Source organism: Heterocephalus glaber, unplaced genomic scaffold, assembly GCF_053883595.1.
Source record: "Heterocephalus glaber isolate CG9 unplaced genomic scaffold, H.glaber_assembly_v1.0 deba00001788, whole genome shotgun sequence".
Classification (NCBI taxonomy): domain Eukaryota; kingdom Metazoa; phylum Chordata; class Mammalia; order Rodentia; family Bathyergidae; genus Heterocephalus; species Heterocephalus glaber.
Window position 1 is genome coordinate 395254 of NW_028258471.1, and position 27388 is coordinate 422641.

Genomic DNA, 27388 nt, shown 5'->3' on the forward strand with positions numbered 1-27388 from the left:
ACAAAATGTCATTTTTGAAGATGTACTTGATGCAATGGTGTTGCTGATTGTATCACTTGGGCTAAAGTGTTGTGATTGCTCTAGTCAATGAACCTTCCTAGTATAAGGAAAATGAGATAGCCTTAGAGTCATTAGAGACTCAAAATTTAAAGAACAGCTATATCTGGAAGACACCTCTGAGAAGCAATCATTCCATAAGGGTTCTAATTACAAGCAACAAAGATACCTACAATAAGCAATTTCAAACTATCAACCCAGGTGTTAAACCAAGGACAGTACCAAAAACAAAAAATGAGGAGAAATTTAAGCAAGGCACAAACTCAAGACTTCCACCCCACCAAGGGTAAATCCTGGGGGAAATGAGATGGAAAAGTCCCATAACCAACCACCTGGTTACCCTGAACTGACAGCACAGGAAGTAACAAAACAGATCAATGAGGCTCTAGAAAAATACAAAGCAGAAATAATCTCCCAGGTATCTACAGAGATGGTGAGCAGAGTGAAAGACATGATTAGAGGATCTAGAACAGAAACAGATCAAAAAATAGATGAGCTCAGAAACATGCTGGAAGCCATGAATACCCAGCATAAGAAAGGAATGGAAACCATGACTGCCCAACATAAGAAAGAAATGGAATCCATGAAACAGATTCAAACAGATATTCAGGAGATCAAAAACTCCATTGAAAGTATCCACAGCACATTAAGGGAATCTGAAGATAGAATATCACACATAGAAGACAGGACCACAATTAGAGACCATGAAAATAGAGATTTCTTAAAAATAGTAAGGGACCATGAGAAATCAATCCAACAACTGCTAGACGATGCAAAGAAGAATAACATAAGACTGATAGAAGTCCATGAAAAAACAGGAGAAAGAACAATTGACATAAAAAAACTGTTCACAGAAGTAATAGTGGAAAACTTCCCAGACAGAGGTAGAGAATTGGACATACAGATAAGTGAGGCATATAGAACTCCAACTAGTCATGATCAAAAAAAATCTACATCTAGACATATAATAGTCAAGATCCCAGAAACCCAAAAGAAAAACAAAATCCTACAAGCAGTTAAGAGAAAAGAAACAAATCAACTACAAAGGAAAGCCCATTAGAATCACAGCAGACTTCTCAACACAAACCCTCAAATCAAGGAGAGCCTGGAGTGAAGTATTTCAAGCCCTAAAAGAAAACAATTTCCAACCTAGACTGTTGTATCCTGCAAAATTATCTTTCAAAATCAATAAGAAAATTAGATACTTTCACGACAAAGAACACCTGAGAAATTTCATGAACACCAAACCAGCACTACAAGCAATTCTAAACAATATCCTAGAAAAAAGCAATGAAGGTCACATTTCCATGAGGCCCAACAGAGGGAAGCCACCAGGCAAGGTAAGACAATAAAGGGAAAGGGGGAAAAAATAAGAAAAAAAGATCGCTTCTCGGCCTCTTGGCTAAGATCAAGTGAAGAAATAAAAGAGCCAACAAAAGTAAAACATCATGACAAGGATAAATCAATATCTATCAATTATAACCCTCAATGATAATGGCCTCAATTCACCAATCAAAAGAAACAGACTGACAGAATGGATTAAAAAGGAAAATGCAACAATATGCTGTACACAGGAAACATACCTAACTCAAAAAGAAACTCACAAACTGAAACTAAAAGGATGTAAAGCAGTTCTTCACACCACAGGAACCCAGAAGAAAGCAGGGGTAGCAATCTTATTTGCAGACAAAATAGATTTCAAACCAAAACTAATTAAGAGAGACAAAGATGGTTACTACATCCTTATGAAAGGAACAATCCAAGAGGAAGTGATGACAATCCTAAATATATATGCACCAAACACGAATGCCCCCAACTATACAAAACAAATATTAATAGACATGAAAAACCAAATAAACACTAACACAATTGTAGTGGGGGACCTCAATACCCCACTATCATAAATAGACAGATCATCTAGACAAAAAGTTAACAAGGAAATTCTACAACTGAACCAAGCTACTGAACAAATGGACTTAATAGATGTTTACAGAGTATTCCACCCCACAAAATCGGAATACACATTCTTTTTGGCTGCGCACGGGTCATTCTCCAGAATAGACTACATGCTAGCTCATAGGGCATGTTTAAGTAAATGTAAAAGAACTGAAGTTACCCCCTGTATATTATCAGACCATAGTGCAATAAAATTGGAGATCAATAACATAAGAAACCACAAAATCCCAACAAACACATGAAAACTGAATAACACCCTCTTGAACAACTAATGGGTCACAGAAGTAATTAAAGAAGAAATTAAACTGTTCCAAAAGTAAATGAAAATGCCAGTACAACATACAGGAATCTATGGGACACAATGAAAGCAGTTCTATGCAGGAAATTCATAGCAGTGAATGCCCATATTAGGAAAACAAAGAAAACTCAGATAAATAACCTAATGCAGAACCTCAAGCTCCTAGAGAAAGAAGAGCATAACGAATCAAAAACTCGTACAAGAGAGAAAATTATAAAGATCAGGGCAGAAATCAATGCAATTGAGACTAAGAGAACAATATAAAAAAATCAATGAATCAAAGAGTTGGTTTTTTGAAAGAATAAATACAATTGATAAACCTTCAGCCAACCTTATCAACAAAAGGAAAGAAAAGACACAAATACATGCAATTAAGAATGAAAAAGGTGAAGTCACAGCAGATCCAACAGAAATCCACAGGATCATCAATACCTACTTCGAGAACCTCTACTCCAATAAATGGAAAACAGAAGAAATGGGCAGATTCCTAGATACATACGAATTGCCAAAGTTAAATGAAGAAGATATAGAAATTCTAAACACCCCAATTACAATAAGTGAAATTGAAAATGTAATAAAATATTTACCAACAAAGAAAAGTCCAGGTCCAGATGGCTTCACTGCTGAATTTTACAAGGCATTTAAAGAAGAACTAATGCTATTACTCTTTAAACTCATCAAGGAAATTGAAAGGGAAGCAATACTTCCAAATTCATTCCTGGAAGCAAGTGTTACTTTGATTCCAAAACCAGGGAAAGACCCAACCCAAAAAGAGAACTACAGGCCAATCTCCCTAATGAACATAGATGCAAAAATCCTCAACAAGATACTGGCAAACAGAATACAGAGTGTCATCAAGAAGATCATACACCCTGACCAAGTTGGATTTATCCCAGGGATGCAAAGATGGTTCAACATTTGTAAATCAATAAATGTAATACACCATATTAACAGAGTCAAGGACAAAATCCGTATGATCATCTCAATAGATGCAGAAAAAGCATTCGACAAAATCCAGCACCCATTCATGATAAAAACCCTACAGAAAATTGGAATAGAAGGTCTTTATCTCAACCTGATTAAGGCTATCTATGAAAAACCAATAGCCAACATCATACTAAAAGGTCAAAAACTTAAAACTTTCACACTAAAATCAGGAACAAGACAAGGATGCCCACTATCACCACTCCTGTTCAATATTGTTCTGGAAACATTAGCCATAGCAATTAGAAAAGAGAAAGAAATAAAAGGAATAAAGATAGGAAAAGAAGAAGTTAAACTGTCATTGTTTGCTGACAAGATGATACTTTACATAGAAGACCCAAAAAACTCTGCCAGAAGACTTCTAGACTTAATTGACAGATTCAGTAGAGTAGCTGGATACAAGGTCAACACTCAAAAAACAACAGCCTTCTTATACACAAACAGACTCACTGAGAGAGAAATTAGGGAAACAATTCCTTTTACAATAGCATCCAAAAAAATGAAATATCTAGGAATCAATCTAACGAAGGAAGCAAAAGACCTCTACACTGAAAACTACAGCACTCTGAAAAAAGAGATCAAAGAGGATACAAGAAAATGGAAAGACATCCCTTGCTCCTGGGTAGGAAGAATCAATATAGTGAAAATGGCCATACTTCCAAAACTACTATATAGATTCAATGCAATGCCAATTGAAATTCCAACAATATACTTCAGAGAACTAGAGAAAACAATCCAAAAATTCATTTGGAACAAAAAGAGACCTAGAATATCTAAAGCAATTCTAAGCAACAGAGACATGGCTGGGGGTATCACAATCCCCAACTTGAAACTATACTACAAAGCTACTGTGATAAAATCAGCATGGTCTGGCAAAGGAACAAACCTGAGGATCAGTGGAATAGATTAGAAGATGCAGAAACAACTGCAGACATGCTCAGCCACCTCATCTTTGGCAAAGGAGCCAAGCACCATCATTGGAGGAAAGATAGCCTATTTAATAAATGGTGTTGGAAAAACTGGATTTCAACCTGTCAAAGATTAAAACTAGACCCATACCTATCACCATGCACTAAACTAAGATCAAGGTGGATTAAAGATATAAATGTTAAGACAGAAACAATAAACTTGCTGGAAGATAAGTTAGGTAGAACTCTTGAAGACATTGGCATATGAAAGGACTTCGTGAACAAAACCTCAGCAGCACCGGAACTAGCAGAAAGAATCAACAACTGGGATCTCATCTTATTAAAAAGCTTCTGCACTGCAAAAGAAACCACCAACAGAGCTAACAGACAACCTACATTATGGGAAAAAAATTTTAGCAGCTGTACCTCAGACAAAGGATTACTATCTAGAATATATAAGGAACTTAAAAAAATCAGACCCCCAAAATTCAAAGACCCAATTCAAAAATGGGCATCTGAAATGAACAGACATTTTTCAGACAAAGAAGTAAAAGCAGCAAATATATGAAAAAATGTTCAACATCACTCGCCATTCGAGAGATGCAGATGAAAACAATACTGAGCTTCCACCTCACCCCAGAAAGAATGGCTGCTATCAAGAAATCAACAAATAACAAATGCTGGCGGGGTTGTGGGGAGAAAGGAACCCTTCTCTATTGTTGGTGGGAGTGCAGACTGGTGCATCCACTGTGGAAGCCAGCATGGAGATACCTCAAAGAACTAGGACTAGAGGTCCCATTTGACCCAGCTAGTCCCCTGCTGGGTATCTTCCCAAAAGAATTAAAAGAATCATACCACAGTGATATATGTGCACCCATGTTTATAGCGGCACAGTTTGTAATAGCTAAAGCTTGGAAGCAGCACAAGTGCCCATCAACTGGAAACTTGATAAAGAAGATGTGCTTTTTTTATAAAATGGAGTACTACTCAGCCATAAAGAAAGAAAAACTAAGAGTCATTTATAGCTAAATGGATGCATATCAAGGACATATTCTTAAGTGAAATAAATAGGACACACGTGTAAATACCGAATAGTTTCTCTAGTGTGAGAAACTGATAGTGTAAACAAGGGTTAAAATGATTAAAATGAATAATTGATAATTTGAAATAGGAAAAAAGGTCCAAAGACGAAAAAGTGAAGGGTAGGGAAGGGGAAAGGAAAAGAGGGAAAGGAAAAACTATGAGAAAAGAAAAAAAAATGGAAATGAAATCTATGTAAATAGGGAAGGGCGGAGTGGGTGAAGGGCACACAGGTAATGGGGAAAAATACAAGAACCAAGATATATCATGTACAGGTACAAACACCCAATGATAAATGTAAACGAATTGTATACCTAAAATGTACCAATAAAAGAAAAAAAAAAGAGAACTGCACAATCACACTCACAAATTCTTCACACAATCACACAAATTCTTTACTGGAAGAAGATATACTACACACACACACACACACACACACACACACACAGAGTGAGACAGAGAAAGTGGCAGAGAGAGAGAGAATATATTTTAAAATTAGAAAATATCGAAGATGGCAGGCCTGCTTATTACAAGTTTACATTGAAAATCTCTCCCAGAAATTCTTATTGATCCTACAAATCCTATTACCTTGTTTCTGGTATATATGCAGCAAAGAGGATGGCCATATGATTAAGATTCTGGAGCAAAAATTTTAAAACTACTGAATGTTACTATAATCAAGTCTTCACAGGATTTAACTGAAATTTAAAAAAAATCTGGCAGAAACTCAAAAGGAAATAGTACTCACACTGAACCTCTTTGTAAAGTTTCCTGTAGTTTAGATTCACACTGTGCTATTAATAAGTACAATGCTATTAAGAAATACTATGATTTGTTTCTTTATTTATGATCTATTTTTCTTCTCTGGAAGGTTTTAGAATCTCCTTTTAATTTTTGTTCTGAAATTCTATAGTGAAGTACATAGTTCATTATACTGGATGCTTAATAGGCTTTTAAATATAGAAACTCCAGTCCTTCGGTGCTTGTATTATTTCTTTGAAGATTTCTTCTTTTCATTGTTCTCCCTGCATTTACTGGAGTGAATGATCTCCCAACTTTCTTATCCTTTCATTTCTTTTTTCTGGATTCCTTTGGTCTGTTTAGCTTACTTTTACCTTTCTTTCATATTGGGGCTTTCCACAAATACTTGTTGATCTTTGGCTGTGTCTGTTTCAATGAGAGAAACTGAAATACTGATTGTAAATCTATAAAGGGTGAGGGGAATGCAACAGAGATCAGAAACTGGTTGAATTCTCTGTTGGGTTATAAGGAAATAAATTAACCTTTGTATTATGGAATGCCCCAGTATCATATCTCAAATTGTTACTTTTGAGGAAGTTCAATTCTCTGCTTAAGTGGCTTAGTGGAATGCCAGACATATAAAAAAATTACACTTAAATATGATGAAGTGCTATTAGAGATGTATATTAATTTCTTGTGGCACCTGTAACAAATTACCGTAAACTGAGTGGCCTAAACAGAAATTTATTTTGTGACAATTAGGAGAAATTTGAAGTCCAAAACCAAGATGTCAGCTGGGCTGCATACCTTGTAGAAGCACTCACAGATTCTCCACGCTCCTTCCAGCTTGTGATGACTGGCAGTATTCCTCAGCTTCCTTAGCTTATGGCTACATCACTCCTTTGCCTCTCTCATCTCTATATCTCAAATATTCCTCTATTTTTCTCTTATAACAAGGCTACTTATCATTAAATTTAGCATGACTTGGATTATCCAGGATGATCTACCTCATCTCAACGTACTTAAATTGATTACATATGCAAGGATTCTTTCCCAAAAAATGTTAATATCTAATCTTTTACCATATAAAGTAATACACATGAGTTCTAGGTGTTAGGAAGTAGACCTGTTTTGAGGGCCATCATTCAACCCACTACAGGATATGTAAGAAGGGCTTCCATTTACATAAAAGGGGAAATTCAGGAGAAGGTTCACAGAGAACGCCTAATTTAGTGGCTTTCCTACCTCTTAACAAACACTGTAAATCAACTTTTCATCACTTAATGTTTAACCTGAAGTGGCCCAGGTTTATTTTCTTTTTTAAAAAATTTACTTATTTTATTTATCAGATTTATTTTTCAACACAGAACCAGCTCTAAAGACCATCAAATGAGAATTAGCTTGTCCATACTGCAAATCATTTATCTGACACAAAGAATCTAGTGGCCATGCTTCTTTAATATTCCTTATGTTAAAATGGGTGAATGGAAGTACCTAAAGAACCTGAGATAGTTCACCACTATTACTCCTAATGAATAGTCTTGATGGTTCTGCTGTTTATCTTACCTACTCTAACATAACAAACTAGAAATCATAGTCAGCAATATGACAAGAACATATCTGAAGTCTAACAGGTTCTCAATTAATGCCCGAACAACAAATATAGCTAAAATAATCTTATAACAGAGAATGACTTTAAAAAAAAAATAGTGCAACTGGAAAGTTTAGAAATTCTCTCAAAGAGAGACTGAGTCATTGGGTTTCACAAAAACCTTTTACCTAAACAACTACACAAACCTTGGTTACAAGTAGCTTTTGAGAAACTTTGTCTTTTTCCGAAATTCTGATCTTTTCTGTATTCTTGGGTATTAGTAGGTATGTAAATTTCTGAATCAATTTTTTCTTTTTTTTCCTCACAATTTCTTACAATGTTTTCATCTTCAATGATAATATTAGGCAATTCTTCATCTGAAACAAATATTTTAGAGTATCAGTGTTGTAGCTCTCCTTAATGGTTATATAACCTAAAAAAGAAAATTTAAACATTTTTAGAAATGTGTTTCAAATTGTACTATTTAAGAGAATGGAAACTTTTAAAATGTTTTTATATAACAAAGTTTGCTGGTTGCAATGCAAAGCTGAAATAAACATGGCTAACAATTTCCTACTGTGAAAATATTGTAAGGTTTCCTAATATTAAATAAGTGCTATGTTAAAAAGAATTATAAAATTAATAGATATCCTATTTGCTAGCTTCTATACATTATCAGTTGAGCAGCCATTTTTATAATAAGTGATTTTCAAAGTAAATATTATTACTTAACTACTAACTAGGCTTAGTGGAATCCTAAATCATGACCCACATGGTCTCATTGCTGTCAGTTTGGGCATTGGCTAACTGGGATTCAGTTGAAAATTTATATAAAAATAAATTTAAATAATAAAATTTATAGGAAAGATACAGATTGAGCAATACTAAGAATACCTGGTTTGTGAGAAATTTCCTTCTCTTGCTGATTAAATTCTGAGATGTTAGTCAATTCTTTATTCATATTCTTAGTAGAACAAAAATTTTTATTAGGTATCAGCTCATTCTCTGGAAGGTATTCATTATTTTTTTCAACATTAATTATTTCTATTTTTTGAGAATGAACAACAGTGGGGAAAAGCCTCGGTTTTTGGCCTTTGTCACTGGAATTCCTTTCAGTTTCTTCTTTCAGTTCCACATACACTTTTTCCATAATATGTGTATCTATTTGATTCACTAAAGGAGTTGATTCTCTGGGGCTATTATCTTGGGGCTTTTTTAATTTCTCCACATGACTAGTCAACTTTGACACTTCATGTGTTGACACTGTTCTTGTACATGCCAGAGAAGTTTGCTCACGATTGCCAAATGAGTGGTCAAAAGAAGTTCCATATATGCATTGTTCATAATTGGCAACATGTTGTTCAGAAATTACAGCCTTATCTGAATTAGAAATATTAACAGCTTCCTGTTGCGGAAATGTGGTTAGGCTGCTTTCTTTTAATTCACTTTCCTGTAAAAAATGGTCTTCAGAAGGTAAAAGCTGTTGAAAATCCCTTTCTTCTCTATTTCTTAAATTTTCTTGATAGTAGTTTTTGCATTCTGTAGAACATGTCACCATTTCAGATGTTATAGCTGTCTCGGCGATACAGAAATCACCATTATAATTATAGGAATGTTCCTTTACAAAGGACAGGAAAGAATTCTCCCATTTATTAAAGGTCTTAACTTTTTTACCAGAGTTACTATTCTTATGAGATATATAAGGACTACACTGTTGTTCTTGGTAAACATGAGGCTGATCTGTAGAAACAAGTGGTAACTTGACTTCTTTATGTAATGAAGGTGTAGAGAAAGAACCAGATTCAGTTTGGCCAATGTATTCTAACCCAAAGAACTGCATTTCTTGACCCTCTGATAAATCGAGATGGCGGGTATGTGCCTCTTTGGAAACTGAACAAATCGCGACACTGTTAACTAATCCATCTTTCAGGCTTGACAGAGTTGGGCTGGAGGGCTCATGTGACTCTTCTGAAAGGTCATCAAGGGTTTGGAGAATATGCTGCTGACAAGTAACCAATGTGTTTATTCTCTTGGAAGAAGAGATAGCTATTGCCTGTCTTGAAGTGCAGTCTCCATCATTTGCTTGAGTCCTTTTATCTTGTGTGTTCTTTCTTCCTTTACCTTCAGACACATTTGTACTAGTATCTTTGATATTACAGAGATTGCCCTTTTTGAGTCCTGTAGCGTATGTTTGGTAAAGAGTTGATTGCTTATGCTTGGATTTACCAAATCTTGTGATTTTGGAATTTTGGGGGTAACATTCATATATATCTTCATTTATAAAGAAACCCTCTTTGCTTCTTTTATTGACTTCTACATGTTCTGGCTTCTGCCTGTTGGAATTTTCATTACAAACAAACCCAGTGCGATTTTTAGGACTGAATTTTGTTTTCTATAGAGACAAAATATATAATTAGCTTTAATTTTCAGGTATAGATCCACAATTATTATTGCATCCAATTTTATCATATTCTCCAACGCAGGGCCTGCTGGAGTATATACAAACTGACATTTCAAAGAAGGAGACTAAATAGAAGAAAGAAAAATACAATGGAATTAGATTCAGTCTCTGTATTAATCTTTATCTTTTACTGTACATATTAATTCCTTTTTGCTAGCATTTTAGCACCACTAATATGTAATACTAAATATATAATAAAACATTGTAAGTTATTTGATTTTTTTTTTTTTTTTTTTGGTACCAGGGATTGAACTCAGGACCTTGCGCTTGCGAGGCAGGTGACAGAACCACTGAGCTAAATCTCCGGCCCCAGCTACTTGATTTCTATAGTCTTTAAAACTAAATCAGACCAAAGTTTCCTTTAAAAGGAAGCTTTATAAGAAGGCTTTGTAGGGCTGGGGATTTAGCTCAGTGGTTCCACCACCTGCCTCGCAAGCACAAGGTTCTGAGTTCGATCCCTGGTACCAAAAAAAAAAAAATCTTAAAAATGCTTTGGAAGTATTTTCCTCTACCAATTGTTAGATAGCTAGAATTAGGAGAGTTTCTTCCTCTGTTATCCAGGAGAACTACAGGTAGAAAAATGAAAAAGGAATTTAATAAGTACAGGACAGATATACTCCTAAATCGATGTGTATGGAAAATTTATTGTGGGCTGCTAAGATTACAGTAACACTGCTTCCTATCACTTGTCACAGACAAAGAGTAACCACCCACCATGTAAAGTTTGAAAGGATGGAATGATATCTTTTATTCTTATACTGTGCTTACACCAGAGGAAATTTGATATGGTCAATAAACCTCAAGCTCGATGAAGAAAAAGAGAAAGGAAATGACTACCAATACATTAGTGAGCCCAGATATGCTACATTTACTCAGTGGCATCTCAAATAAACAGCCTAGAACCCTCTCATTCTCATGTAATTATTCTATGGTGTCTTAAAACCACAGGGAAAAATCACTGCTCCTGGCTAGTGCTTCAAAAGCCTTTCTTTTTGTCTGATAATCTACAAATAGCTAGTAGTTCCATCCTATAAAAATATTTATTACTAAACATAGATATACCTTGTGCTGGTGTACATCCTCTACATCTCTTGTGTCAATCCTTTTCCTTTGATCTATAAACAAAAAGAGAAAATAGCTTCTAGTGCTCAGATTCTAGACATCTAAAGCTCCCAAGGTTTGCCACGAGAAAAACCAAGAGGAACAGGTAAAATTATGCATCATTATATTAAAATTGGTACAATATCATTCTTATATTTCACATTTATTAGGAACCAAATGCTATGTTGATGCATAGTAACATTTCTATAGGAAAAGCAAATAGATCCAACAAAATAACTAATACTAAAAGATGAGCACTGAACTCAGTACTTTTTATTTTCTCCATGTGTATATCCAGGTAAGCTTTTTGCATTCAGTAGATTATGCAACCTTTTCTTATAAGACAAAAAAAATTTTATTTTTGGTACCGGGGATCAAACTCAGGGCCTTGTGCTTGCGAGGCAGGCAGCGAAACCACTGAGCTAAATCCTCAGTCAACAAAAAATTTTTTCAATCAATTATATTATCATCTTTTTCTAATATGTCTGATTAATAATATAGTAGTTTGGTTGTTGCATTTTCTGCAAAGTAAAACATATCTGCATGGAAAAGGCAATCACATTATGAATGTATAGGGGGACAATGGTGTTTTTTTTTTAAAAAGCTAATGATAGGGAAAAGTTCTAGATAACTCGATACACTGAATATTAAGGTAGTTGTAGAAGCAAAATAAGTAATGTATTCCTTTAAGATTTGTTTTTCCTGTAACTCTTGTTGTATAAGGTGAGGGTTATCTGACTCTTTAACTAGTAACTTCATTATAGATAACATTTTAACTTAATAAAGTTACAATGCCTGGGTAAATTTACAATGTATATGTGCTTATCTTGTGTCTGTGTCTTGTAAATAGGAACTGGAACTGTATTTACACATCAAAGACCACTAGGGATGAGATAATGACTAACAAAGGTATAAAATAGGGGACCAAAGGAGAACCAGGGCAGACACTGACCAGATCAGTTTCTGGCGGTCCCACCTGCTTGCAAGTAAAACTTTCATTATTTTACCCAAATTCTGTATCTCTGTGTATTTTCTTTCCACGATTTCCAGAACACTTAGGTTGGTAATAAAAAAATGTTTTTAGTAAGTCTTTCATTGCATCCTTTAAATACTGAAAGTGGAAATTATAATTACCTATATATCCATTTAGCCATGAAAAAAAAGCCTAGCAACAATGTTTGCACATAGAAAGCACTCAGTGACTAGTTGATAGATGAATGAATAAATGAATATCTTAGATGTGATACACAAAAAATAAAAAATATCCTTGATTTTATTATATATTAGAGGTTTAAAATACTTTAACAAGGATATAATTGGGAGCGATTTAACTTATTTCTTGGAAATAATTTTCACAATAGCAATAAAATTATTATTTGCATCATTTACTTCATTGAGGTGAGGAAAGGCACAGAATGTCATTTTATCAAACAAAGGGGATTAGAAGTACATTCTTTGAAGCCTCATTCCTGACTTTTAATGTTGACTCATCTGCTTACCAGCTGGCTGACCTTGGACAAATTTTTAAATGTCTGTGCCTCTATAAAATATCCATAAATGAATGCTAATAATAGTTCCTGGCTTCTATAAATGCTAAGATTAAACAACAAAATCCATGTAATGAGTTTAGAGGAGTTTCTGGCAAAGAGAAAATACTCCATTATTACTACTGTAGTTATTAAGAGCATATGGCACACTGCTTTTTCTAAAATTTGGCACTTAAAGAGCAAAAAGTACTATTTTCCAGAAAGTACTATTTTCCTGCCAGGCATAGTTCTTAAGAGAATATGTAGTGCTCGCTTCGGCAGCACATATACTAAAATTGGAACGATACAGAGAAGATTAGTATGGCCCCTGAGCAAGGATGACACGCAAATTCGTGAAGCGTTCCATATTTAAAAAAAAAAAAAGAATATGGAAAGAAGATGATTTTATTTCCTCTCAGTTTTAAGACTCCATTTTCTAGTAAAACCAACTGACTGATATACATTATGAGATGGTGAGCTCTGGGAAACAGCTGTATTTCTTCCTCTCTCACTCTGAGCTCCTGTCATGTGCCGGGTACTGTGCTGAGGTATATATATATAAATAAATTCCAGTCCTCACAGTTACAGCCCCACAGATGTGGACTTAAATGAGTAGATACAAAAATCCCAAATTTATAGATGACAAAATTGAGGATGTTAATTTACCCAAGGCTGTAAATCTGTAAGAATAATCCCCCATCTAACACCAAAGTAGATATATTTTAATCTAAGAGAGAAAGCAGCAAGTATATTTTATATGAAGAAAGTTTCTTATTCATAATTCTTATCCCTAAAGCTCTTCAGGACTAGGGGTGTAGCTCAGTGGCAGAATGCTGCTTAGCATATACAAGGCCCTGGTTTCTATCCCTAACACCTCAGAAAAAGGAAAGAGGTGCTTCAACAAAAATTTTAAAATGAATATGATGTATTAATCTTTAAGTAAAATAAAAAATCCACTTATATTCAAAAGTAGGCTTATAATTAAATATAGAACTGAATGTTTAAACTTCATAAATATTTAAACAATCTAGTAAAGCATAATAATGCAACTCAGCTTAGTAAATTCTCTCACGTAGGAAAAGTGGGATCTAAGTCCTCATGAGAAATGTTTGGGGCACGCCCTACCGAGGTCCCGAGTTGTGCGGAAGATGCCGAATCACCCCTTTGCAGACAGGCAGCCACCCGGTTCCACACTACAAAGGCGCAGAGGACACCAGGCCAACAGAACACGGTACTGAGTTCCACTGCTCCCAGCCCAGAGGTAGGGGCTTCTGAGCCGCTGTCCCACTACACCTGGTCCAGAGGAAGGGGCTTCCCGGCCACCATCCCTCCCGCTGCTCCCAGCCCAGAGGAAAGGGCTTTTGGGTCACCTTCTATCCCACTGCTCCTGGCCCAGAGGAAGGAGCTTCCCGGCCACCATCCCTCCCGCTGCTCCCAGCCCACAGGAAAGGGCTTTTGGGTCACCATCCCTACCGCTGCTCCCAGCCCCTGTCCCACCTCTCCCAGCTCACAGGAGGTAATCTGTGCAGGCGCTAACAGGCCCCTGCCCCAGTCGAAATGAGAAAACATGCAAATAAGTCTCAAAACCAGACTTCCAGATCACCTACAGCAACCCCAAAGGGAAATGAGATGGAACACTCTGATACTCAACCACTTGGACCCACTCAACTGGCAACAAAAGGGGATCTGGAAACAATGAAATCAGAAATAATTTCTCAGATAACAGGAGAAATTGTGTCCCTAGTCCAAAACATGATTAATAAATCTAGAGAGGAGCTCAGAAACATGATGGAATCCCAACATAGGAAACAAAGGGAATCCATAAAACAGATACAAACAGATTTTCCAGACATGAAAAACTCCACTGAAAGTCTACACAGCAGGATGAGCGAGCCAATGTGAGGACAGAATTTCAGATATAGAAGATAAGATTGCAATTAGTGACCAGGAAAAGAAAAATTGCTTCAAAATTATAAGGGAATATACATGAGAAATCAATCCAGCAGCTGCTAGATGATGCAAAGAAGAATAACATAAGACTGATTGGGCTCAATGAAGAAACAGGAGAGAGTGGAGATGACATAAAAAATCTCCTCACAGAAACAGTGGCAGAAGACTTCCCAAGCAGGGGGAAAGAGCTTTACATACAGATAAGTGAGGCATATAGGACTCCAAATAGCCTTGATCAAAAAAAATCTACACATAGGCATATAATTGTTAAGATTCCAGAAACACAACAGAAGAACAAAGCTCTCCAAGCAGTCAGAGAAAAGAAACATATCACATACAAAGAAAAGCCCATCAGAATCACAGCAGACTTCTCAACACAAACCATCAAGGCAAGAAGAGCTTGGAGTGACGTATTCCAAGCCCTAAAAGAAAACAGCCTCCAACCCAGATTGATGTACCCTGCAAAACTAGCTTTCAAAATGGATGGAGAAATAAGATACTTTCATGACAAAGAGCACCTTACGAACTTCGTGAATACCAAACCAGAACTCCAAAGAATTTTACACAATAGCCTAGGAATAGACATTGAGGATCACAACCCCAGGAAGCAAAGCAGAATGAACCCATCTGGCATGACAAGAAATTAAATGTAAAGGGGGAGAACCCAACAAAAAGAAAAAGTCATGGCAATGACAAGTCAATACGTTTCAGTTATAACCATCAATGTTAATGGTCTCAATTCACCAATCAAAAGAAATAGACTGGCAGAATAGGTCAAGAAGCACAATCCAACAATATGCTGCATACAAGAAACACACTTAATTCAAAAGGAAACTCATAGACTGAAAGTTAAAGGGTGGAAAACAATACTCCATGTGACAGGAACCCAAAAAAAAGCAGGAGTAGCTGTCCTCTTGGGAGATCAAGTAGATTTCAAACCAACACCGATTAAGAGAGATGAAGAAGGACACTACATCCTTGTAAAGGGAAGAATCCAAGAGGAAGAGATGACAATCATAAATATCTATGCACCAAACAATAGTGCACCCAAATATATAAAACAAATACTAACGGACATGAAAAGTCATATATGCACTAATACAATTGTAGTGGGGGACCTCAACACCCCACTGTCACAAATAGATCAACTAGACAAAAAATAAGTAATGAAATACTAGAACTCAATCGAACTCTTGAACAAATGAACTTAACAGATGTTTACAGAGTCTTCCACCCCACCAAATCAGAATACACATTCTTCTCAGCTGCACATGAGACATTCTCCAAAATAGACCACATACTCACACATAGAACATGTTTAAGTAAGTCCAAAGGAATTGAAGTTATCCCCTGTACATTATCAGATCATAGTGTGATGAAATTGGAGATCCATAGCAAAAGAAACTCAAAAGATTTCATAAACACGTGGAAACTGAACAACACACTTCTGAAAAACCAATGGGTCACAGAGGAAATTAAAGAAGAAATCAGAAAGTTCCTTCAATTAAATGACAATGACAATGCAACATATCACAATCTGTTGGACACAATGAAAGCAGTCTTACAAGGGAAATTCATAGCAGTGAATATGCATATTAGGAAAACAGAACAATCCCAATTAAACAACCTGATGCTGAACCTCAAGCTTCTAGAAAAAGAAGAGCAGGACAACCCCAAAGCTCATACAAGGGAGGAAATTATAAAGATCAGAGCAGGAAAAAAAGCAATGGAGACTAAGAGAACGATACAAAAAAATCGGTGAAGCCAAGAGTTGGTTCTTCAAAACAATAAACAAAATTGACAAACCCTTACCCAACCTTATCAGAAAAAGGAAAGAAAAGGCCCAAATCCATGCAATTAGAGATGAAAACGGTGAAAGTACAACAGACCCAGCAGAAATCCAGAGGATCATCAATACCTACTTCCAGAACCTATACATCAATAAGATGGACAACACAGAAGAAATGGACAGATTCCTAGATACATGTGAATTACCAAATTTGAATGAAGAAGACCTAAAAATTCTGAACAACCCAATATCAACCAACGAAATTGAAAACATAATTAAAAACTTATCAACTAAGAAAAGCATGGGCCCTGATGGCTTCACTGCTGAATCCTACAAGACATTTAGAGAGGAACTGCTGCCACTACTGTTGAAACTCTTCAACGAAATTGAAAGGGAAGCAATACTCCCAAATTCATTCCTGGAAGCAAGCAACACCTTGGTCCTCAAAGCAGAGAAAGACCCAACTGAAAAAGAGAACTATAGGCCATTCTCACTAATGAACACAGATGCAAACATCCTTAATAAGATAATGGCAAACAGAATGCAGAAGATCATCAAGAAGATCATACACCCTGATCAAGTGGGATTCATCCCAGGGATGCAGGGATGGTTCAATATACAAAAATCAATCAATGTAATACACTATATCAATAGAGCCAAGGACAAAAACCATATGATTATCTCCATAGATGCAGAAAAAGCATTTGACAAAATCTAGCATGCATTTATGATAAAAAGCCTACAAAAAATAGGAACAGATGGCCTCTACCTGAAACTGATAGAAGCCATCTATGAAAAACCAACAGCCAATATCATACTAAATGGTCAAATACTGAAATCCTTCACTCTAAAATCAGGAACAAGACAAGGATGTCCACTATCACCACTCTTGTTCAATATAGTTCTGGAAACATTAGCCACGGCAATTAGACAAGAGAAAGAAATAAAAGGAATAAAGATAGGAAATGAAGAAGTCAAATTGTCATTATTTGCAGATGACATGATACTCTATATAGAAGGCCCCAAGAACTCCACCAAAAGTCTTGTAGACTTAATAACCAAATTCAGTCAAGTAGCTGGTTACAAGGTCAACACACAAAAATCAATAGCTTTCCTCTACACAAATGACACACTCACCAAGAGAGAAATGGAGCAAATAATTCCTTTCACAATAGCATCCAAAAAACTGAAATACCTAGGAATCAACCTAACGAAAGAAATCAAAGACTTCTTCTCTGAAAACTATGGCACTCTGAAAAGAGAGACTGAAGATGATATCAGAAAATGGACAGACATCCCTTGCTCCTGGGTAGGAAGGATTAATAGAGTGAAAACGGCCATACTTCCAAAACCGCTATATAGATTCAATGCAATTCCAGTTGAGATCCCAGCAGCATACTTCATGGACCTTGAGAAAACAATCCCAAAATTCATTTGGAACAAGAAAAGACCCAGAATAGCAAAAGCAATTCTAGGTAACAGAGACATGGCAGGGGGTATCACAATCCCCTACCTGCAAATCTACTACAAAGCTACTGTGAGTAAAACAGCATGGTACTGACAAAGAAACAGACTTGAGGACCAGTAGAACAGATTAGAAGATGCAGAAACAAGCCAGACACACTCAGCCACCTCACCTTTGACAAAGGAGCCAAACACCCTCACTGGAGGAAAGATAGCCTCTTTAATAAATGGTGCTGGAAAAATTGGGCTTCAACTTGCCAAAGATTAAAATTAGACCTACATCTCTCACCACACATTAAACTAAAATCAAAATGGATTAAAGATCTAAATATTAAAATAGAAACTCTGAACCAGTTGGAACAGAGGTTAGGTAGAACCCTTGAAGACATCGGTGTAGGAAAAGATTTTATGAACAAAACCTCAGTTTCCTGTGAACTAGCACAAACAATGAACAAGTGGGATCTCTTCTTATTAAAAGGCTTCTGCACAGCAAGAGAAACCACCAGCAGTGTGAAGAGACAACCCACAATGTGGGAAAAAATCTTCACCGGCTCTTCCTCAGACAAAGGTGTACTATCTCGAATCTATAAAGAACCTAAAAAGATCAGACCTCCCAAATTTAAAGACCCAATCCAAAAATGGGCATCTGAAATGAACAGACATTTCTCAGACAAAGAAGTAGAAAGGGCAAATAAATACATGAAAAAATGTTCCAACATCACTGGTCATTCGAGAGATGCAAATGAAAACAGCGCTGAGATTCCACTTCACTCCAGAAAGAATGGCTGCTATCATGAAATCAACCAATAACAAACGCTGGTGGGGCTGTGGGGAAAGAGGAACCCTGCTCCACTGCTGGTGGGAGTGTAGACTGGTGCAACCACTGTGGAAATCAGTATGGAGATACCTCAAAGAACTAGGACTGGAAGTCCCATTTGACCCTATTCCACTGCTGGGCATCTTCCCCAAAGAATTAAAAGAATCATACCACAGTGATATATGTGCACCCATGTTCATAGCAGCACAGTTTGTGATAGCTAAAACTTGGAAACAGCCCAAATGCCCATCAACTGGAGACCGGATAAAGAAAATGTGGTTGTTTTATAAAATGGAGTACTACCCAGCCATAAAAAATGAGAAATTAGAGACATTTATAGCTAAGTGGATGCACATTGAGGTGATACTCTTAAGTGAAATAAATAGGACACACATGTATAAATACCGAATAAGTTTCTCTGTTGTGAGAAACTGAAAGTGTAAATAAGGACTAAATGTATAATAGGTAATGTGAAATAGGAAGAAAAGGAGCAAAGGGGAAGGAAGTGGGAGGGCTAGGGGAAAGGACAGAAGGGAATGGGATTAATATGAGAAAATGGAAAAATAGGAACAAAATCTTTGTAAATAGGGAGGACTGGAGGGGTTGAAGGGAGGGCTGGGCAAGGGTGAAAAATAAGAACCAAGAGAGGCTATGTAAAGGTGCAAATTTCCAAGGATGAATGTCATTATATTATATACCTAAAATATACCAATGATTAGAATGAATAATCGATAATGTAAAATAGGAAGAAAAGGTCCAAAGGGGTAGGGGTAGTGGGAGGAGCAGGGGAAAAGAAAGAAGGGAAAGGAAAAATGATGAGAAATGGAAAAAATGGAAATAAAGTCTTTGTAAATAAAGAAGGGTGGAGGGCGTTAAGGGAGGGCTAGGAATGGGGAAAAAATAAGAATCAAGATGCATTATGTAAAGATACAATTCCCAATGAGAAATGTAATTGTGTTGTATACCTACAATGTATCAATAAAATAATTTAATTAAAAAAAAAAAGAAATGTTTGGAATTCCTTTCCAAGAAGGAAATTGCCTTGAGTATGTTACAAGTTAGAAGTTGCCATTACTGAACAAGAGATTCTGAACTGGGAGAAAGAGAATGCTAGAAAAAGTACTTTCAGAAGAGCAAAACAATGGAAGTCGTCATAAAATAGAGAATTTAAGCAATAAAGCAGATCATCAAAGCAAAAAATCTAACATACATAAGCTTTTGCCTCCAATGGGATGTTTTATTTGCAATTTTTATTCAGCTTAAAATGTAAAACTGATTGATTTAATAATCTGTTTCAATGTGCTTTTATAGGTCTGGCCTCAACAAGTTATTGCTTATCTCTTATCTTCCTTCTGGTATAATTTGGCTTCTAGAGGAGAAATTTTTTTCATTGCTTCTTACAGGCTTTTAAAAATTAATGAAAGATGGGTACTGTGGCATACATGTAAGTCCTACTCATGGGACTAAAGCCAAAAGATAGCTTGAGCCTTGGAGTTTGAGACTAGCTGAGGAAACAGAGTAAGACCCATCTCAAAAACAACAAAAATCAGTGAGGTTCTCTCTTTATTACAAAGGTAGGATATTTTGATCTAGGTCTTAGTTGTTAGTATCTTTCAAACAGTTATAATTCTTGAGCAAATAAATGGCTTATAGAAATAAGTCATTATGAAATACAAAATGGGTTTTGTCTTGGTTACTTTTCCATTGCTGAGACAAAATACCTGAGATGCAAACTTAAATGAGGAAAGGTTTATTTCAGCTCACAGTTGGCTGGCTCCAAGGCGGGTGACATAGCACAGGGACATGGTAGAGGACAGTTTGTGGCAAGCAGAAGGCAGAAAGCAAGGCAGGAAGTGACAAGCAACAACAGCAGCCCTCTTTCTGTCCCTTGTATTTCATCCCTAAGGGCAGGCAGCACACATAGCAAGGGTGGGATACCCTTAATCCTATCCAGAACTATGCCAAACAATCTGTGCACTAATTTAGTAACCACACACCCTTGATCTCATTATCACATACTTAATCCCAGCATCATATACTCTAGATCCAGTCACCTCATGAGGCTTTGGGGGTACATCTAGACATAAGCCATAACACGTCTATTGGTCATAAAGGAAAACCAGTCTCATGACCCTGCAGTCAGACTTCTATATTGTTCCTAATATTCAGTAGCCAATACGGTCAATAATAATTGGAAGAACTGTTTGAAATTAAATAAAACCCAATTGGGAGAAGGGTGTGTTTAAAACTTTACTTAAAATTATTAAGGTTAGGAAAAGATCTCTCCCAACAGAGTTATCAAAGAGCTTATGATGATAATTACTACCCATGATATACATGTAACATCCACTGTCATGTTACCCTCTTGGACTTGAAGAAGCCTGGTTACCTATCTTTTAGGTATTCCCATAGGGCCTAAGCATTTTTTAAAAATCACTTTAATTGTAACTGCTAAACTTGTTTCTTACTCATTTTGAATTATTAGGCTCTAGTACTATATGGTGCTTGTATCAGCAGTCCCTGAATGAATGAATCTTCACAGAAAGCAAATAAATTTCAGTGGAGTGGTTTAGTGGACACTGTTTGCCTGCCCAGCACTCATGTTAATAGGTATGACTCTAAAGAAAGTCTATTGATTCCTCCTGCCTAGATTCCTGGGGCTGCTTCTACTCTGGATCTGTTCAGGCAGGGCCTGGATCTTTACCTTTTCCTTTAATTATTAAAATGCCATACCCAGAAATTCCCTTTACTGCCTTAAGCTGATTTCTTGCCACCAAAGAATTCTTAAAACAGAACACCTATAGCTGTATCAAAGAATATCAGGCACAGCTGTGAGGCAGGAAGGTAGGGCAGGATTAAAACTGGCTAGGGGGCTGGGGTTTAGCTCAGTGGTGCCGTTGCCTGCCTCGCAAGCCCAAGGTCCTGAGTTCGATGCCCAGTACCGAAAACAAAAAAACTGGTTAGAAAATGAGGTGCGACAACACCCTAGAACACATGCATAGAACAGTTATCAGAACCCTGCATGTGGACTTCTCGTGAAAACTCGAGTAGGTTTTTGACACGTTGACCTTCATATGATGCTAGTGTGGGAAATATAAAAAGGGAGACAATCACCATTAAACACTTGCTATCATTCCTCTGCACAATAGGGTTAGGGTTAGGGTTAGGGTTAGAGTAGGGTGTGTTTTTATTTTTTATTTTTCCTCCTTTTTCACTTAGGCCAAACTTACTTTGCAGACTGGATTTTCCCTCTACCTTTCTGGTTTTTTTCTTTTGCCTTTAATAAATTTGAAACCTTGCCACCATTTATGCTTCTTTGATTCAATTCTTTGTCCAGAACAGAAAGGACCTAGAAATCATCTCTAAGAGAAAACTCCAGCACCCCAAAACCTGTTAACAGTTGTATTATTTGTTCCCATGAAGATGCTAAGCTTCAGCAGAGGATAGATTTCCACTACCAGGGAAATTTGGTTCCCACTGGAGGGAATTTCAGGGACTTGCAGGGATACCCACTCACCATATATCTAGAAGGATTGTCAGAGTAAACTTCTCTGTGCAAAAAAGGAAAATTCCAAAGGTAGAAGCCTCTGTTGTTAAAGATAATACTCAAAAGTCTTTGTAAACACACATAGAGACATTTGAAAATTAAAATGATTAATAAAAGTGAATAAACCCACATGTATCTCTTGAATGGAAAGAATTTGGTGTTTTTAAGAGAAGTGACATATATCTATTCATGTGAGATGCCTAATGCACAAGTCTCTTCAGTATTTATCAGTAAACAAAAAACCTCTCCTTCATGGAGCTTAAATTTTATAGTAAGTAGACAGAAAATAAAAAATTTGCCTTATGTTTCAGAAAATACACTGATACTTTATTTCACAAACTTAATTTGTTCCATAATTCAGGAAAAGCTGGCCACATTTGTGTTCATGTGGCAAAGAATGTCATGGTCATGCTCATTAGCCAATGCAGAGTTTGCAAACAAAAACAAAATTTTGTCAAATGCTTCTGTTTGTGAACCAAATTGTTCACAAACAAAAGTATCCATGAACCGAGGTACTACTGTAAAAATTAAGTCAATTTCTTACTGTGATAACAGACTAAATGTTATAGGAAAGGGCTGGAATGAGTGCAGTGGTTCCAAAAATATTTCTTAAAAGATTTTAAAATGAATTTTACTGGTACATTTTAGGTATATAATGACATTCATCATTGGAAATTTGCACCTTTACATAATCTCTCTTGGTTCTTATTTTCCCCCTTTCCCCAGCCTTCCCTTCAACACATCAATCCCTCCCTACTTACAAAGATTTGTTTTCCATTTTTTCATTTTCTCATATTAATTCCATTCCCTTCTTTCCTTCTCCCTCCTCCTCCCCCTTCCCCTTCCCCTTTGCCCCTTTTCTTCCTATTTCACATTATCTCTTGTTCCTTTTAGTCCTTATTTACACTTTCAGTTAACTAAAGCAAAATCTTTGTCCTTACGGTGTATAGTCAAAGTAAATCCAAACATAAAAACATCATAGTGAATCTCAAGAACACTGAAGATAAAAAGAAGACCTTGAGAGCTACTAGAGAGAAAAACTATACACAAAAGAATAGTTTAACAGTAGATATCTATGGTAGCAATCATACCAGAAGATAGTGCAATGCACTTTTCAAATTAATTGTGAGAAAATAATTGCTAGCCTAGAATTCTATGCTAAGAATTGAGCTTCTATGAGCTTCTTTTTACTCAAAGGTCCACCTCAAAATTTAACTGCAGGGTCATTTGTTAGAAAGTTCTAAAGAATTTTATTGATGTATTTTTTAGAGTAGTCTTTCTTCAGGCTGAAAGAGGGGAGAGATTCTGAGAGTGAGTTTTTAGAGAAGGCTTTTGAACTTAAAGATGAGTTAGTTTTTAACAGTATCTAATTATATCTGATGAAGCAAGGTTGACTCAGATTGATAAAAGGTTTGTAACCACATAGATCTTTTAGTTATTATTTCATAAAGCAAATAGTCTGAGTTCCAGAGGGAGTTAACCCGATCCGATGGCCATCAGAACTATAAGCAAAACTCTACCAAAGAACTCCAACAGCCCCAGAGATCATGGATAATTTAAAATCCATAATACTACTTTTGTGCTCTGCATTACCCAGAGAATGTAGATGGTGAAATTGTTTTTAATTCATTTTAATCATTGGTACATTTTTGGTATACAATATAATGATATTCACCATTGCAAATTTGCACCTTTACATAGTATCTCTTGGTTTTTATTTTTCTCCCTTCCCCTGGCCTCCCTCCAACCCCTTCCATCCCTCCATAATTACAAAGGCTTTGTTTCCATTTTTTCATTTTCTCATAGTAATTCCATTCCCTCCTTTCCTTTCCTCTATCCCTTTGACTTCCCCTTCGCCCCTTTTCTTCCTATTTCACATTATCTATTATACCTTTTAGTCCTTATTTACACTTTCACTTGCTCACACTAGAGAAACTATTTGGTACTTACACATGTGTGTCCTATTTATTTCACTTAAGAGTATCAACTCTATATGCATCCATTTAGCTATAAATATCTCTTATTTCTCATTTTGTATGGCTGAGTAGTACTCCATGTTATTAAAAAAACATTTTCTTTATCCAGTCTCCAGTTCATGGGGATTTGAGCTGTTTCCAACTTTTAGCTATTACAAATTGTGCTGCTATGAACATGGGTGCACACATATCACAGTGGTATGATTAATTCTTTGGGGAAGATCCCCAGCAGTGGAATAGCTGGGGCAAATGGGACTTCCAGTCCTAGTTCTTTGAGGTATCTCCATACTGATTTCCACAGTGCTTGCACCAGTCTACACTCCCACCAGCAGTGGAGCAGGGTTCCTCTTTCCCCACAGCCCCGCCAGCATTTGTTATTGGTTGATTTCATGATAGCAGCCATTCTTTCTACAGTGAGGTGGAATCTCAGTGTTGTTTTCACTTGCATCTCTCGAATGACCAGTGATGTTGAACATTTTTTCATATGTTTATTTGCCCTTTCTACTTCTTTGTCTGAGAAATGTCTGTTCATTTCAGATGCCCATTTTTGGATTGGGTCTTTAAATTTGGGAGGTCTGATCTCTTTAAGTTCTTTATAGATTTGAGATACTAGGCCTTTGAGGGACCACTCGTGAAGACTATTTCCCACATTCTGGGTTCTCTCTTAACACTGCTGGTAGTTTCTCTTGCTGTGCAGAAGCTTTTTCATAAGAAGAGATCCCACATGTTCAGTGTTTGTGCTAGTTCACGAGCAACTGTGGTTTTTTTCATAAAATCTTTTCCTCCACCAATGTCTTCAAGAGTTCTACCTAACCTCTGTTCCAACTGGTTCAGCATTTCTATTTTAATATTTAGATCTTTAATCCATTTTGATTTTAGTTTAGTGCATGGTGGAAGATATAGGTCTAGTTTTAATCTTTGAGAAGTTGAAACCCAATTTTTCCAGCACCATTTATTAAAGAGGCTATCTTTCCTCCAGTGAGGGTGTTTGGCTCCTTTGTTAAAGGTGAGGTGGCTGAGTGTGTCGGGAGTTGTTTCTGTATCTTTTAATCTGTTCCCCTTGTCCTCAGGTCTGTTTCTTTGTGAATACCATGCTGTTTTTATCACAGTAGGTTTGTAGTATAGTTGCAGATTGGGGATTGTGATACCCCCTGCCATGTCTCTGTTACCTAGAATTGCTTTTGCTATTCTGGGTCTCTTTTTGTTCCAAATGGATTTTTGGATTGTTTTCTCAAGGTCCATGAAGTATGCTGCTGGGATTTCAACTGGAATTGCATTGAAACTATATAGCAGTTTTGAAAGTATGGCCATTTTCACTATGTTGATCCTTCCTACACAAGAATAGGGGATGTCTTTCCATTTTCTGGTATCATCTTCAGTCTCTCTTTTTAGAGTGCTATAGTTTTCATGGAAAAGCTATTTGATTTGTTTCGTTAGGCTGATTCCTAAGTATTTCCATTTTTTGAATGCTATTTTGAAAGGAATTGTTTGCCCTATTTCTGTCTCAGTGAGTCTGTTGTTCATGTCGACAAAAGCTATTGATTTTTGTGTGTTGACCTTGTAACCACCTACTCCATTGAATTTGGTTATTAAGTCTAGAAGACTTTTGGTGCAGTTCTTGGGGTCTTTGATATAGAGTATCATGTCATCTGCAAATAATGACAATTTGACTTCTTCATTTCCTATCTTTATTCCTTTTATTTCTTTCTCTTGTCTAATTGCCATGGCGAATGTTTCCAAAACTATATTGAACAAGAGAGGTGACAATAGACATCCTTGTCTTGCTCCTGATTTTAGTGTGAAGGATTTCAGTTTTTGACCATTTATTATGATATTGGCTGTTGGATTTTCATAGATGGCTTTTATCAATTTGAGGTAGAGACCATCTATTCCAAATTTTGGAGGACTTTTATCATAAATGAATGTTGTATTTTGTCAAATACTTTTTCTGCATCTATGGAGATAATCATATGGTTTTTGTTCTTGGCTCTATTGATACAGTGTATTACATTGATTGATTTGCATATATTGAACCATCCCTGCGTCCCTGGGATGAATCCCACTTGATCAGGGTGTATGATCTTCTTGATGATCTTCTGCATTCTGTTTGCCATTATCTTATTAAGGATTTTTGCACCTATATTCATTAGTGAGATTGGCCTATAGTTGTCTTTTTTGGTTGGGTCTTTCTCTGCTTTGGGGATCAAGGTGATTCTTGCTTCCAGGAATGAATTTGAGAGTATTGTTTCCCTTTCAATTTCACTGAAGAGTTTAAACAGTAGTGGCAGCAGTTCCTCTCTAAAGGTCTTGTAAAATTCAGCAGTGAAGCCATCAGGGCCCGGGCTTTTCTTAGATTATAAGTTTTAAATTACGTTTTCAATTTCATTTGTTGATATTAGGTTTTTCAGAATTTTTAGGTCTTCTTCGTTCAACTTTGGTAATTCATATGTATCTAGGAATCTGTCCATTTCTGTGTTGCCCATCTTATTGGCGCATAGGTTCTGGAAGTAGGTATTGATGATCCTCTGGAATTCTGCTGGGTCTGTTTTAATTTCACCCTTTTCATTCCTAATTGCATGGATTTGGGCCTTTTCCTTCCTTTTTCTCATGAGGTTGGCTAAGGGTTTGTCAATGTTATTGATTCTTTCAAAGAACCAATTCTTGGCTTCATTGATTTTTTGTATCATTCTCTTAGTCTCCATTGCATTGATTTCTGCTCTGATCTTTATAATTTCCTCCTTTGTATGAGCTTGGGGTTTGTCCTGTTCTTTTTCTAGAAGCTTGAGGTTCAGCATCAGGTTGTGTAATTGGGTCCCTCTGTTTTCCTGAAATGAGTATTCACTGCTCTAAATTTCTCTTATAGGACTGCTTTCATTGTGTCCCATAGATTCCAATGTGTTATACTGGCAATGTCATTTAATTGAAAGCACTGTCTGATTTCTTCTTTAATTTCCTCTGTGATCCACTGGTTATTCAGAAGTGTGTCGCTCAATTTCCATGTGTTTATGAAGTTTTTGCAGTTTCTTTTGCTATGGATCTCTAATTTCATTGCACTATGATCTGATAATATACAGGGGATAACTTCAATTCCTTTCCACTTACTTAAACATGTTCTATGTGTGAGTATGTGGTCTATTTTGGA

General features: G+C 36.4%; 1 protein-coding gene and 1 non-coding gene across 2 annotated transcripts in view; one reads left to right on the forward strand and one right to left on the reverse strand.

Moving 5' to 3' along the window:
* Ankrd31 (ankyrin repeat domain 31) overlaps nt 1-27388 on the reverse strand; it is a 257731-nt gene that overhangs the window by 102592 nt on the left and 127751 nt on the right. Inside the window, exons 13-15 of the mRNA XM_021252381.2 lie at nt 11139-11191; nt 8510-10007; nt 7822-7992 (exon numbers count right to left, since the gene is read on the reverse strand). Of these exons, the coding sequence (XP_021108040.1) occupies nt 7822-7992; nt 8510-10007; nt 11139-11191 (1722 nt within the window). The remainder of the gene's footprint in view (nt 1-7821; nt 7993-8509; nt 10008-11138; nt 11192-27388) is intronic.
* LOC147820879 (U6 spliceosomal RNA) lies at nt 12970-13076 on the forward strand. Its single transcript, XR_015448082.1, has one exon. It is a non-coding gene; the product is annotated as a U6 spliceosomal RNA (small nuclear RNA).